At 41.9% G+C, this 12,613-nt stretch overlaps 1 protein-coding gene across 8 annotated transcripts in view; it reads right to left on the bottom strand.

The window, feature by feature from the left end:
* Positions 1–1,920: 1,920 nt before the first annotated feature.
* mpripa (myosin phosphatase Rho interacting protein a) overlaps positions 1,921–12,613 on the bottom strand; it is a 54,107-nt gene continuing 43,414 nt past the window's right edge. For 6 of the 8 annotated variants that reach the window (XM_085284273.1, XM_085284272.1, XM_085284274.1 and 3 more), the window contains 9 exons: positions 8,824–12,531; positions 6,852–6,999; positions 6,657–6,762; positions 6,286–6,445; positions 6,092–6,199; positions 5,924–6,010; positions 5,692–5,854; positions 5,197–5,282; positions 1,921–3,691 (listed from right to left, as the gene is read on the bottom strand). In XM_085284273.1, coding sequence (XP_085140399.1) covers positions 3,620–3,691; positions 5,197–5,282; positions 5,692–5,854; positions 5,924–6,010; positions 6,092–6,199; positions 6,286–6,445; positions 6,657–6,762; positions 6,852–6,999; positions 8,824–12,531 — 4,638 coding nt within the window. In that variant the 3' untranslated portion in view covers positions 1,921–3,619. Of the gene's footprint in view, positions 3,692–4,996; positions 5,080–5,196; positions 5,283–5,691; positions 5,855–5,923; positions 6,011–6,091; positions 6,200–6,285; positions 6,446–6,656; positions 6,763–6,851; positions 7,000–8,823; positions 12,532–12,613 lie in introns of all 8 variants that reach the window. The other 2 variants (XR_014893601.1, XM_085284279.1) reach the window with 2 other exon arrangements.

Raw genomic sequence — 12,613 nt, 5'->3', positions numbered from 1 at the left:
CTGTTAACCTCTGTGATCTTGTTAGCATCCTCCCTGATAACAAACTACAATCAACTTGTAGAAGAACAAGATCAGAGATCCCAGGTGAATCGCTTAGGCTGAAACACCTGGAGCAGAGCTAGAACCAGTTAGTTTCTCTAAAAGGTGGAGAATTCAGAGACCTGGACATCCTGGATGTTCTAAACCAACAACATCTCACACATCCACCACGATGCAAGTGCTCACCTATGAACCCTCCTTCTGATCCTTCCTGTGGTTCAGAAACTTGATTTGTCTCTCAACATGCTCAAGTCATTCAGCTGTGAAGAGGTTGGAGGTTCTTCAACTCTTAGGTATCTCAATCTCTTAGTAAATAACATCCAGAAGTTCTCCTGGGGCTTTTTTCTTTGTTTATGAAGAAATCTCTGTAAAATAATAAGTATATGTATGTGTAGCTCATGCAATGTTGCATTTCTTTGTTTTTGTAGCATCTCTTGCACTTTAAGTTTTGTCTGAATCTAATTTGAAACCGGTTAACTTGAAAAGGATCCAAGTTATCTGAACCCAACTCCAGGTTCGTGGAACGTAATCCCTGGAAGTGGTTATTATTCCGGATGCAAATCTTGGAGATGTGGCTCAGTTGTCACTGGGTAAGGGGAACACACTCAGGCTAAATCCCACCAGTACTATGTTTGAGGGTTCTCAAAACCCTGAATCGAAATAATCTCACCGCTCATCAGGACATATTCAAAGGCCTGCATAACCTCCCGGTTTTATTTAGCTTTGATAAGAACAAAATCCACAACACTGACCATAAGTGGTTCATCCCTCTGAAGAGACTGGTGCCAGTTTATTTTTCAAGTTGCAGATGAGTCAAAAGCATTCAGTGCCCTCACCCAGCTCCACCCACAGCTCAGCCTGCTGAACCAAGCAACCAAGAGGTCTCTCAGTAAACTGTTGAAGATAACAGAGCTCAGCCTCCGATTAAACATCCTCGACTTTATTGAACAAGGCTCCTTCCAGGACCTAGAAAATCTAAGGTAGTCAATATTCTCTGCTTTTCTGTTCACCTTTGCTCACTACTCATTCAACAAATCAATCAGTTTACCCACTACATACCTAGACTGAAGTGGGTCTGAGTTTAGACATCTGACCAGCTTTGTTCTGTACAGCAGCCGCCTCCAGGCACTGGTAGCACAGAACATCCTGACTGTTGTGATACTGACTCTGGGCATTTAGGGACGTAGACATGGTCAAGAAAACCTCGTGAGCATCAGAGTGGGAAAAAGAAGTGATTTAAGTGACTCTGAATGTGGCATGGCTGTTGGTGGCAGACAGGCTGAGGTTCCCAACAAACATCTCTTCAGAGACTGAAAACGAGAAACTATCAGTGAGCTCTGAGTAAAAATACCTTCTTGATGCCAAATATCAGAATGGTAATACTGAAGACTGGAAAGCAATATTTTCTCAGGAAATGTGGGACTCCTTAGAACCAACTGAGCATCATTTAAGCAACACAGCTTACCCGAGTACCGTTACTGACCATGTCCATCCCTTTATGACCACAGTGTACCTATCTGAGTAACGCACTATGGCACAAAGCTCAGTGTTCTGTACTCAAAAGGCCTCCAGTCAGCAGATGTCAATCTAATAGAGCACCTTTGGGATATCACCATGGAAACTGTGTGAAGCCTTCATGTTAATATGGACCAAAATCTCAGAGGAACATTTCCAGCACATTGTTGAATCTACAAAAGAATTAAAGGCAGCTCTGAAGGCAATCAGTGAGTCCAACCTGGTACTGGAAAGGTGGACTTATTCAAGTGTCCAGTGAGTAGGTCCTTCCACCACAGACTCTGTTTTGAAGGAAGGAAGGTTCAGGGCTGAAGCAATCAGCATCATGGGCTCATCTGGTTAGAATAAGAAAAAGCAGCCATCTGATTCAGAATTATTCACAGGGTTCTCCTTTTATTCTCAACTCAAATCAATAAGGCAAAGAAGGAAGGAAAGAAAGACACACATGGACTGCTCTCTCTAAAAAGGACATAAAGTATGATTTAAGTAACTCAAAATGATACATGAACTCAGGAGACTCAAAGAGAAACTCACCTCAGCTGCCGCCCCATGTGGGAGTGAAGAAAGAGTGAGGGGTAGGTGAGTGCAGTCCTTATATACTGTGTGACATATAATGTGTGACAGGTGAGTGCAATTAAGGCCAAGCACCACACCCAATCAAAGGTGAGGAAAAGAAACAAGGTGCATCTGGTGAAGTGAATGTGCTAGAAGGTGAGCCTTTACAACAGACTCACACCTTACAGCTAAATAATAAATTAACGAAGAATTGTGTAAGGAATGGGTGCACAAACTGCTGAATCCCAAGTCTGTAAAAAGAAAAATACAAGCCACAGATTTTTTAAACACTTCATTTATTTGACGTTATACATTCAAATTAAAATAAAAAATATTCATATATATTTCTTATAGAGCTAGAGAGCAAGGTACAAGTTTAAAACAAAACACAGAAGTCTTCCGTGTGGCATATATTTATATACACAAGGCGTGGTTTGAATACTATACAGTGTGTATCCATAGCTGCACAGGTTTCATGGATGTCTATATTCTTCACTCAGTTTGAGGCACGACTAGATTTCAGTAAGAGGTCAGGGACTGGGGCCAAGTGCTTCAAGACTGCCGCTTACAGTAAAACATCTCAATCTCAGCATCTCAACAGTAGGACTTGCAAAGCAAAGCTTATAATTGTCTAGAGCGCCACACTAAAGCAAAGAGTAGGAAAAGGAGGCAACGTGATCATGCAAATCCAAAAAACAGGTTCAGGTTTAAGGAGATGATAATTCTCACACTGAAGCAAACACAAAGTCAGAATTTAAGATATTTGAAATAAATTCCTGTATCGCTAACAAATCACGGCTGGTCACCTAATGCGACGCGAGTCAGCATGTTTGGTTGCACTGCAATAAATCGACTGGAAGTCACTACACCGATTCTGAGACGAATAAAAACAAGCCTCCTCAAGTAGTCAAAAGGTAAGTGCAATCTCACCCCCCCCACTTCCACACACAGACACACCGTTTTATAAAACACTCATACATCATACCAAGGTAAGCATCACATTGTTTTCCAATATCAATCAAATAGTACAGCAGATGCCCCAACAATAATAGCAAACCATAGTCTACATGTGTCCAGTAGTTATGTACAGGAGAACTGGTGCAACATTAAGCACGTTAAAAATTATTAGATATAGACACTATTACAATAATAAAATACAGCAGATACTTAATTCAATATTGGGATATATTTATATTTATATATTATTCATATTATGTATTGCTGTCAGTTTTGGCATTTTGGAGGATCAACAGAAAAGCTGTAATCGAATCTCTCTCACAGCGCGTTTGACACGACTCCAACTTGGCCTGATCGTAAGTGTATGTACTTTAAGAATTAAAATAAGAGACAAGATCGAGCTAAAACATGAAAGAGGCTTAGAACAGATAGATTAAAGTCCTTGATCTCAGATGCCACCCCAACATCTTCAGCCCATGATGGCACGGCAAGCGTAAAAAAAAAAAGAACAATAGAGAAGAAAAAAAAAAAAAAAAGCAAAAAACTTTTCAGGTTAAATCTTTCTGGAATCTTTTGCCTCAAAAAGCTTCATGCGCTCCTGCACGGTGAGTCCCTCTTTCAGGCTCTGTTAAAGACAAACAAAGTCATTTACTGTTATGAGGCAATAATGCGCATGTGGGCAGAAAAGAGCGAACACACAAACACACACAGACGCAAAGGAAAAAAACCCACAAAGTCAGAAACAACAAAACAGTCACAGCTTCTAATCCCAGATGTGTTCTGCTCGACACACTTTAATTTAAAAGGTTAAAACACACGACGTACAGGAAAAATATAAATGGATATGGTCATGCCACATAAATGCAGTACAGAGAAAAAGTCTTGAGCCGGCCCTTATTTATTTATATTCTGCTTGGAAAAATGATATCACCACCTTTACTCTGCAACACAGCTCAAACTTTTAGCCAAGCTTTCCTCTGTTTTCTTTAACTAGTCTTCAGGTAAAGTTCTCAGTTAACAATGGCTTCATGAAAGCAAAGTTCTTATGAACCTTCAAATATATCTCATCTGTGTCAGGTCTCGGCTGGATTTTGTCCTTTTTTTGTTCTCTATCCATTTCAATCACATTTAAGGACTCGCTGCACACCAAGCTGAGACAGTTTCTCTTATTGACGTAAGAATATTTGTTATGCCTGTACAACTATGTTATCTTGGCATTTGTTGGGCTTTTAACTAAAGAAATAGCAAAAACACATTTTTTTCAAGTTATGTGTAAACCAAACTGGTTAAATCCTTGAGTTAGGTGCCTTCTTTTGTACTTTAATGATTCAAGTCAGTGTTGAGTGGCTTAAAAACAGGAAAACACTCATCTGAAAATAGTCAGGAACTGGGGACAAGGACCCAGAAAGCCTGAAAAATTATTGGTCAAGACCACAATATAATTAAACAACTGAACATCTGGCTCCTCGGAAGCAAAATGAAGACATGAGGAGGTGACTCAAGACTTTTGCACAGTACCGTAAGAGTATGCACAACACCAAAACAGAGGATTCAAACAGCCACAAACAAAAAACTGTTAATGTAAAAAACATTTTTAAATAAAGAAAAACGACACAGAACAAAAACAAAAGACAGTTGGGAGTCCTCACAGTGAGTACCCAGCACAGCTCAGTACTTCATTGATGTGAAAGCGCTACAGTTTCTTTTCATCTTTTAACCATTTCTGCAGTCGCAGGAGGAGAGGACTCTAACTAAAAATCTTTTGATGAGTAACACCCTCACACCTCTGATATTCAGCTGAAATATCATATTTCGATTGCTCACGGTGGAGCCAAAAGAAAGAGTTTGGGGTCAGAGGGGAGATGAAATCATGCATAGTTAGGTAGGTAGGCATGGAGGGCATGCTGTTTGTCTATCACATTATACCTACAGCATATGTTGGGGCGGGGGTTGGGAGGGGATCACCCCACAATGGGAGTGTCAGCTATCCCATGAGACCTGCTCGGTGACAGACTGACGGATAAAGCAGACAGATGAAACACTTGAAGCACTTCCAGTAAAACATGACCTCTGACCGACTCTGAACACGTTTCTACCACAGAAGCAACAAACGACACGGCAAACACTCACCTTTGACCTTAAACCTCGTGAATGCCTGGAGCTCGCTGACTGTTCTTTTTTCATGAAATCTGGGTTACTTTTGGACTTCATGATATCTAAAAACACAATAAAGACCCTATTATTAACAGTGGTGATGCTTCTTCAAAAAATATATAACCGACAGCATCTGTTCGCATTTAAGTGGTAATCTTAAAATTTTTTCCCTAACTTTACCAAGAGGAAGACGCATCTTTCTCAGGAAGGATAAAGATAGCAAAACAATGTTAAAAACATTTCGAGGATTGAAGGCATTTTTTCCCAGTTCAAACCAACAGCAATCCAAAAAGAGACAATCCCCGGGTGGCACTAAAGGTGGCTGGTTGGATAGTTGTAACATATTTATAATAAACACAGCTTTGCTCAGCCTTTGGTTGTTGCCATGTTAGTAGACTTCACGGATATCTGGATATAAATGGGAACTAAAAAGAACAAAGATTAAAGTCAAATTGAGCATTTTCTACTCACCATATCCAGATGTAACTGTTCCATCGACAGTCCTCTCACCTAAAGCTTCTGTGGCAATGAGCAACTTCTCCTTCAGTTTGCTGATGTCGCAGTCTGCTTTTGCTTTTACAATGCTGAGTTCTGTGTAGATGTCCTTATATTTGTCTGTGGCATATTTCTTGTCCTGGTAAAATGATCGGGGATGAATATACGGCCTCAGATTTTTAAATCACTCTCAGGGAGATGTGCTTACCCTTAAAGCAGACTGTAGCTCGTCTTTCAGAGAGTGGATTTCTTGTTTGAGATACTGGATCTCCGACTCCTTTATTCGTAACAATACCTACAAGACAGGGAGAGGCACTTAGGGTGTAGAGCAACATGAGTTGAGCGTCTGTGTGTGTGTGTGTTCGTTTAAACATACCTCCAGTTCATACACATCTTTGCCCTGGGAAAGTGATGAGTGAGCGGTTTCCCCACTAAAACAGGAGCGCATCCGAGAGATCTCTACAGTCAGCCGGTTATTTAATTCCTGTTAGAAAAATGGAGACTTATTCAAACCTGTGGACAAAAACAGGTTTGTATTCACAGTACGTGTGCAGGATTGCGGAGTCTGACCTGGTTGTGTGCATTTAGTTCCTGGTTCTCTCTCTGACACTGCCTGAGGGCCTGCCTCTCGGCCTCCAGCGCCTGAGCCAGGTGAGCGTTCTCTAGACATTTCTGAGAGTACTGCTCTGACAGCACCTCCAGTTCTCTCTGGATGGACTGCAGCTCCTCCCTACACAGTCAGATAATCAGTGTCAACATGCATTTGTGTTTTTCACAGCGCAGAAGCTTCTTTCATCATATAATAAAACTGTTTTTCCCCCAAAAGCAACTGCAAGACATCAGTACAGTTTTTAGGCCCCAGTCAAGATTAAATGTTGACACCCAACTGATATAGTAAATACACTGGATGCAAAGTTTAGGTTTCCCCTTGTAAAACATACTCGTATTGTAAGCGTAGTTCATCAATGTCAGAGTTCAGTCCGCTTATTTGGGAGCGCTGGGTTTTTTCCAGTTCCTCCTTGTGCGCATTCTTCATAGCTTCAATAGCTACATTAAAAAACAGAGCACATATATCAAGTCACTGTATGACAGTCATCAAAGCACAGCAGCTACGAGCGATGAGACCCTTTCTTTACCAGCAATCGTGGCAGCCGTCTCCTCAGCCAATAGCCTCTCTCGCTCTTCCATGAGCTTGGAAATCTCCCTCTGATGCTGCCTCTGGAGGTCTTCGATCACCTTCTGGTGTGTCTCCTCCATTGCGGCAAAGCCACGCTCACATGTGGCCTAGTGGAAGAAAAAGTCAACAATCTGTCGTTGCGAAAAGAATTATGCATTCACTGCAGCTACATTTTTATTTTTGACTACAGATTTAGTAAATTATCTATAACTCACTCGACTACATGCAAAAATCAGTGATAGAGGCCATGCAAGACTTTTAGAAGTAGAAATTGTCTATGTTAGTAACAGAGCGAGTAAAGCAGAGATTCTAGGCCAGCCAAGCTGCAGTTTATACTGATAGACTCTTACTCTGATAGGCTACTTTATTCTGAAAGTGGGAAATGGTGTGATTACTGATGCCCAAATGAGTATTTAAAGTAAACTGAAATACAATTTGTGTCAGAAAGGACTCAAGACAACCTGCTATTGGTTGCTTTGCTTCTTTGTTTGAAACAAAAAAGGATGTCCCCAGCTGATCAGCAGGATTTGAAGAATACCGAAAGATCAGAACCTTCGTGAGACAACAAACCCATAGTTTATATCTATATGTCTGTATAGATTGAGATAGATATAAAAACATTTTAGAAACATAATTCTAAAATTTTATCAATTTAACAGTCTTGTATAGGCTATTAGTCTAATTAACAGACTAGTTCTATTAGTCTATTAATTAGCAACACTTTCATTAGCAGAGACTGTATATAAAAGATGGACGACCTACTGATGTCATTCATCGAGCAAGCTTTTGAAGCTCCGACTCAGATGGCCAACAAGATTTTTAACTTACATAAAAAATACAATAAGGTCCTGTTGTATTCAATATGCTGAGGCCATTAACTCATTACGAATGTGTTTCCTGAGGACTTCTATATGTCGTCGCCTCCTGCTGTTCATTGGAAATATTGCACATTTAAGACACTTCATCAGTTTTAAAACCTAAAGCAGCAGCGTCAAACATAAGGCCCAAAGGCCAGAATTGGCCCAGCAATCTGCCTCACTGGATGGCTTTGGAAAATATGAAAGAGTACATACATTTTGGACTTTTAGCTGCATATTCATAAGTGTCACAGCTCATCAGTGATAAAAGCCTGCCTTTGGCCATTCATACCATACCAAAGTAATTAAGTAATAGCCAAAGAATTAAATGACAGAAAAAATTCTCCCTCCTCCATCTACTATAGACATTTATGTTTGTTTTTTGTTGTATTTTTTATTTTTTTACACTGAAGCAACTATTTTATAAAGACACAATTTTCCGTACCATTAAAAACTTTCTGCTTTACAATTACAGGGGAGTCTGGGTAATGAGCTACCAGAACTTTGTGTCATTTTACACATTTATTTCTTACAACTTCAGCCCAAAGAGTTGTGCTGAAAGATTTCTTTCTTTTAACACAGCAGCTTTTCTATATGATGTAAAAGAACAGACAAATTGTGGAAAATATGCTTATTTTACTTATATAAAGATATCTCAGGGATATTAAATGTGTAGTTAAACTTCTTTACACTGACATAAAGGGAAGTTTCATTGGTCCAGTTCGTTAGAGATCTAAGGGGTTTGGCCTAGAGCCTATTTCCATGCTTTATATACAGTCTACAGTTACCACGGTGGTTATGATTTATCACCTAGGAGTTCAGGACATCCTTTAAAGCTCCAGTTACAATCATGCTACAGCCCACAGATGATGTAACTGTTCAATTTAAACATGTTTCACTCGTCTCAAATCACACCATTTCCCAATTCCTAATCCTCAGTTACTCGAATCACCAGTTACTGAGGATTAGAAATCAAAGAATCAAAGTTAATTCTTCTTTGGCTATAATAACTACTGATCTCTCTCCCTTAAAAAGGGTTTATTCACTAAAATGGTAAAATGAAAGAGCAAAAACCTTGAGGCTTTCAAAGTCTCTCTGGTATTTCTCTCTCAGGCTGGCCACATCTCCTTCAAGGTGTTTGTTCTCCAGTTCGTCCCTCATATTATTCATCTGAGTCTCCAGTTCTTGAATGCGGTCTTTCAGAACCACCATGGAGTCGACCTCTGATATGTGCTGTACATCGTCCCCTTTTCCCTGCTCTTCCTCTTCCATTGGCGTAGCGGCCTCCTCATAAGGAGGTGGCTGTGTGACCTCAGGGTTTTGATCGTAAGATCGGTGATCTTTGAGACTCTGAATGTTCTCCACATACTCTGAACGTAACTTTTCGATGTTGTCCTTGTGGATATGCTGGAGCTCGCAAACCCTCATTTCAAACTGCTCCTCGAGCTTCCTCACATGACTCTCGTGCCTCTCCTCCATTGTGTCCATGTCTGCTAGCAGAACCTCTAACTTTTGTTGACTGTCAGCTGCTGCTTCCATGAGGGCCAGCTCTGTTGAGGCACAGCCTTGTTCTGCTCGGCTCAGCTCCCTTTGATGCTTCTGCTTCAGGTCTTCCGTCTCTTTCTGAAACTCTTTCTCTAAGAAGACCACTTGCTGCTGCTGCTGCGAGAGCTGATTCACACGTTTGCTAATCTCACTCTTAAGTGTCTGATTTTCCTTCTGGAGAGATTCCACCATTTGCTTGAAGTTCCGGCACTCCTCTTGTAAAGACTCTTCATATTTTTCTTGGATTGCTGTGACACTGCGTGCATGCTGCTGCACGAGATCATCCATAGTTTGACTGGTCTGTTTACAATAGCCTAAATCTTGTTCATGCATGGCCCGTAACCTACATGCCACATATGCCACTTGAGCCTGGGTGAGGGCTTCACGCATACAAAGAGAGGTACTTGTGAAAATATGTGAAGTTTGGTGTCCTAGAAGAGATCGGATCATTTTAGACAGTCCAGGATTGCTTTCGCCACTTTCTAGTTCTTGGGCATACTTGTGGAGGATCGCTGCTTGTCTTTGAAGTTCATTAGCCAGGCTTTCATGAGCATTTTGCAGTGATTCAACAGAGTCAATGCCACAAGAGGGCATTTCACCAGCCAAGTGTCTGTCTACGATTTCCTCAGCCAAGTCTCTAGCTTCTTCTATTTCGATCTGCTCCATGTACGGAGCAAGCTCGGGAGGGTGAATGTCCGCCAGCTTTTGTTTGTTGAATCCAAAGTTGTTTTTGACTTCTTTTATGACAGTTTTCAAATCAGGCCTTTTAGAGGCTTCAATAATTGCTTTCAAAGCCATTTCCCTTTCATAGAGGTTTTTATGAGCTACAGCTAGCTCCCTTTTAAGTATTTTGAATTTCTCCTCATAGCAAAGCTTAAGATTTTGAATTGAGTAGGCCAATTCTGCTTTAATGAAGTTGTTGAAGGCAACTTTGGCATCAACATCTACATCATCTAATACACCACCCTCTTTGGATTTAGCAACATCCGTCTCTGCTTTCTCAAGTTCTTTCCAGAACCCACTTTCTAAAATCAGCTTCCTGGTCAAGACATCGGCATAAACTACAGCCAAGCAATCTTTGTCACTCCTTTTAATGTGCTCAATGTCCTCCCAGATCTCAGTAAGAGCCTGCAGGAGGTCAGACTTTGACGTTTGTATTAACAAAGCCATCTTGTTCAAAACCATCGCCTCAAAGGACAAAGTTTTGGCAAAAAGGTGCATTGCCTCTTTATCTACAGTCTCTGGGGTTTGATTTGGATGGAAAGCTGGTGATTGCTCTTCCAACATCTTTTGTCCCCGTTGAAGGTACAGCGATGCATTGAACAAATCCTTCTCTATCTCACACAATGAGTGCAGCTGTGTATCTGTTTCATGTGAGCCACTGAGAATAGCCCTAACTTTTTCTCGACCATTTTCCACACATACAAGGGCATTGGTACAATGCTTAATGCCAGCACTACTCTGTATACCACTTGCATCACTAGTCTCTTTCTCTGGGCAAGAATCCTTTTCGCCGATCTTTAAATCTATATCGGACAAGTCCTCTGCTTGGGTGGATCGTTGCCTATCCAGATTTTGTGTTAGGTTTCTTAGCTTATCTTCTGTGGCGAGCAGTTTTGTTTCAAGAGCATGTATGATAGAGATAAACTTCTCTGGGTCATTAGCATGTGGGGCTGTGAAGTCAGGAGTAGCTGTTCCTTCAGTTAACTCAATGTCTTCAGCTACATCCTGATTCATTTTTTGACTAGTGTCCAGGACCTCGAAATTGACATATTTTTGACACTGAATACTCGAAAAACGTATCCTTGGTCTCTTAGCTTGAGACTCCTTATCGTCTGGGGAGCTCTCTGTTGTGGATGTATTGTCTAAAGAAAGCTCTGTGTTTGATAACGAGGAGGGTGATGTTCTTTCCTCCTCACTCTGTTCTGGGATTTGCTGCCTTTCCATATGTAGATTAGCATACCCCAGCTGTAGGGCATTGAGGTGCTGCTCCAGCTCTGCAATGCGGTCCTCTGCAACCACAAGCTTGGCTTGCAGATCCTTCTCAGCATTACAAGGCTCAACTTTGTCCAAGAGGCTTTGAGTCATTTGACAGAGAAGCTCCTCCTTGGCTTGCAGCTTCAGCTCAGTTTCCTCTAAGCTGTTGCCAAGTGCAGTCATTTTAATAAGTGCTTCTTTTAGGTCCTCCTCCTTGCGTTCCATCAGTCTCTCGTACATCTCCTTAGTCTGCCGGACCTCCTCCTCTTTTTCTCTAAGGAACTGGCTCATTTTCTGAAACTCTTGGGTAGCCCTCTCATATGAATGCTCCAAGGTGTAGTAATCTGCTTCTTCTGTTTCCAGGCGAGAGCGAAGCTTGTTCACTTCACGGTCTGCTTCAGCAATCTGGTTGATGAGTTCCTGACAACGACACGTAAGATGTCCTTTTTCTTCTTCCAGTCTACGGACACTTTCCTTCAGTGACTCAACCATGTCAGCCTTTTGAGCCAGCTCTTCTTGCAACTTCAGCATTTCCTGCTTGCATTCTGTACCTCCTGAGGCCCGCCTACCCCTTAACAAGGCCTCTACCTGCTGCTCAGCCTCGAACAGCCTGTCCTCTACTTTCTTGTGTGCAGTTTCAGCTTCAGCTAATCTTTTGCACAGATTCTGTCTCTCTCTTTCATGACTCTCTTGCATGCTATGCTGTTCCTGCTTAAGGCGCTCGTCTTTCAGCGCCTGACCCTCTTCTGTAGCAGTTAGTCGAGCAGTCACTTCTTGCAGCTTCTCCTGCAACCTCTGTATCTCCCTCACGTGGTCTCGCTGCAGTGCCTGCTGGCGCTCCAGCTGCCTGAGGGCCTGGTTTCTCTCCAGGAGGTTAGCTTCTACTTCACGGAGTCTGTCTTCACTGTCCTTCAGCTGGGCTCGTAGGGTAGCCTCACTATGACTGTATTCTTCTTCGTGTTCTTTTGAGCGCTCCTGCTCTAGCCTGAGCTCATTCCGCATCCGGGCCACAGCCTGTTCACTTGCTAAAATTTCCGCCATTGCAGATGCAAGTTTAGACTGCAAAGCCTGAATATCGGACTCGTGGCGCTCTACGGCATCCTGGGCTTCGGTGTAGCTTCTCTTCAATGTCCGGATCTGTTGCTGTGCAAGGTCCTGCTTGCGCTTCTGGGACTCCAGTTCACCCTGTAAATCTTGATTAAGCCTGTGCAAGTGTTGCCATGGCACTCTGTGCGGTGAAGACGTAGGAGGTGTTGCGCTCTTGAAAAGATTGATGAGATAGTTTCATTAATATCATCACGTTACTTTCCCCTCTACTAAATACAGAGAGCCACATCTCGGG

This window comes from Mchenga conophoros, linkage group LG8 (assembly GCF_057382185.1).
Source record: "Mchenga conophoros isolate Kocher_MC1m ecotype Shallow Benthic linkage group LG8, M_conophoros_male_GT1.1, whole genome shotgun sequence".
NCBI lineage: Eukaryota > Metazoa > Chordata > Actinopteri > Cichliformes > Cichlidae > Mchenga > Mchenga conophoros.
This window is presented reverse-complemented; position numbering and strand designations above follow the sequence as displayed.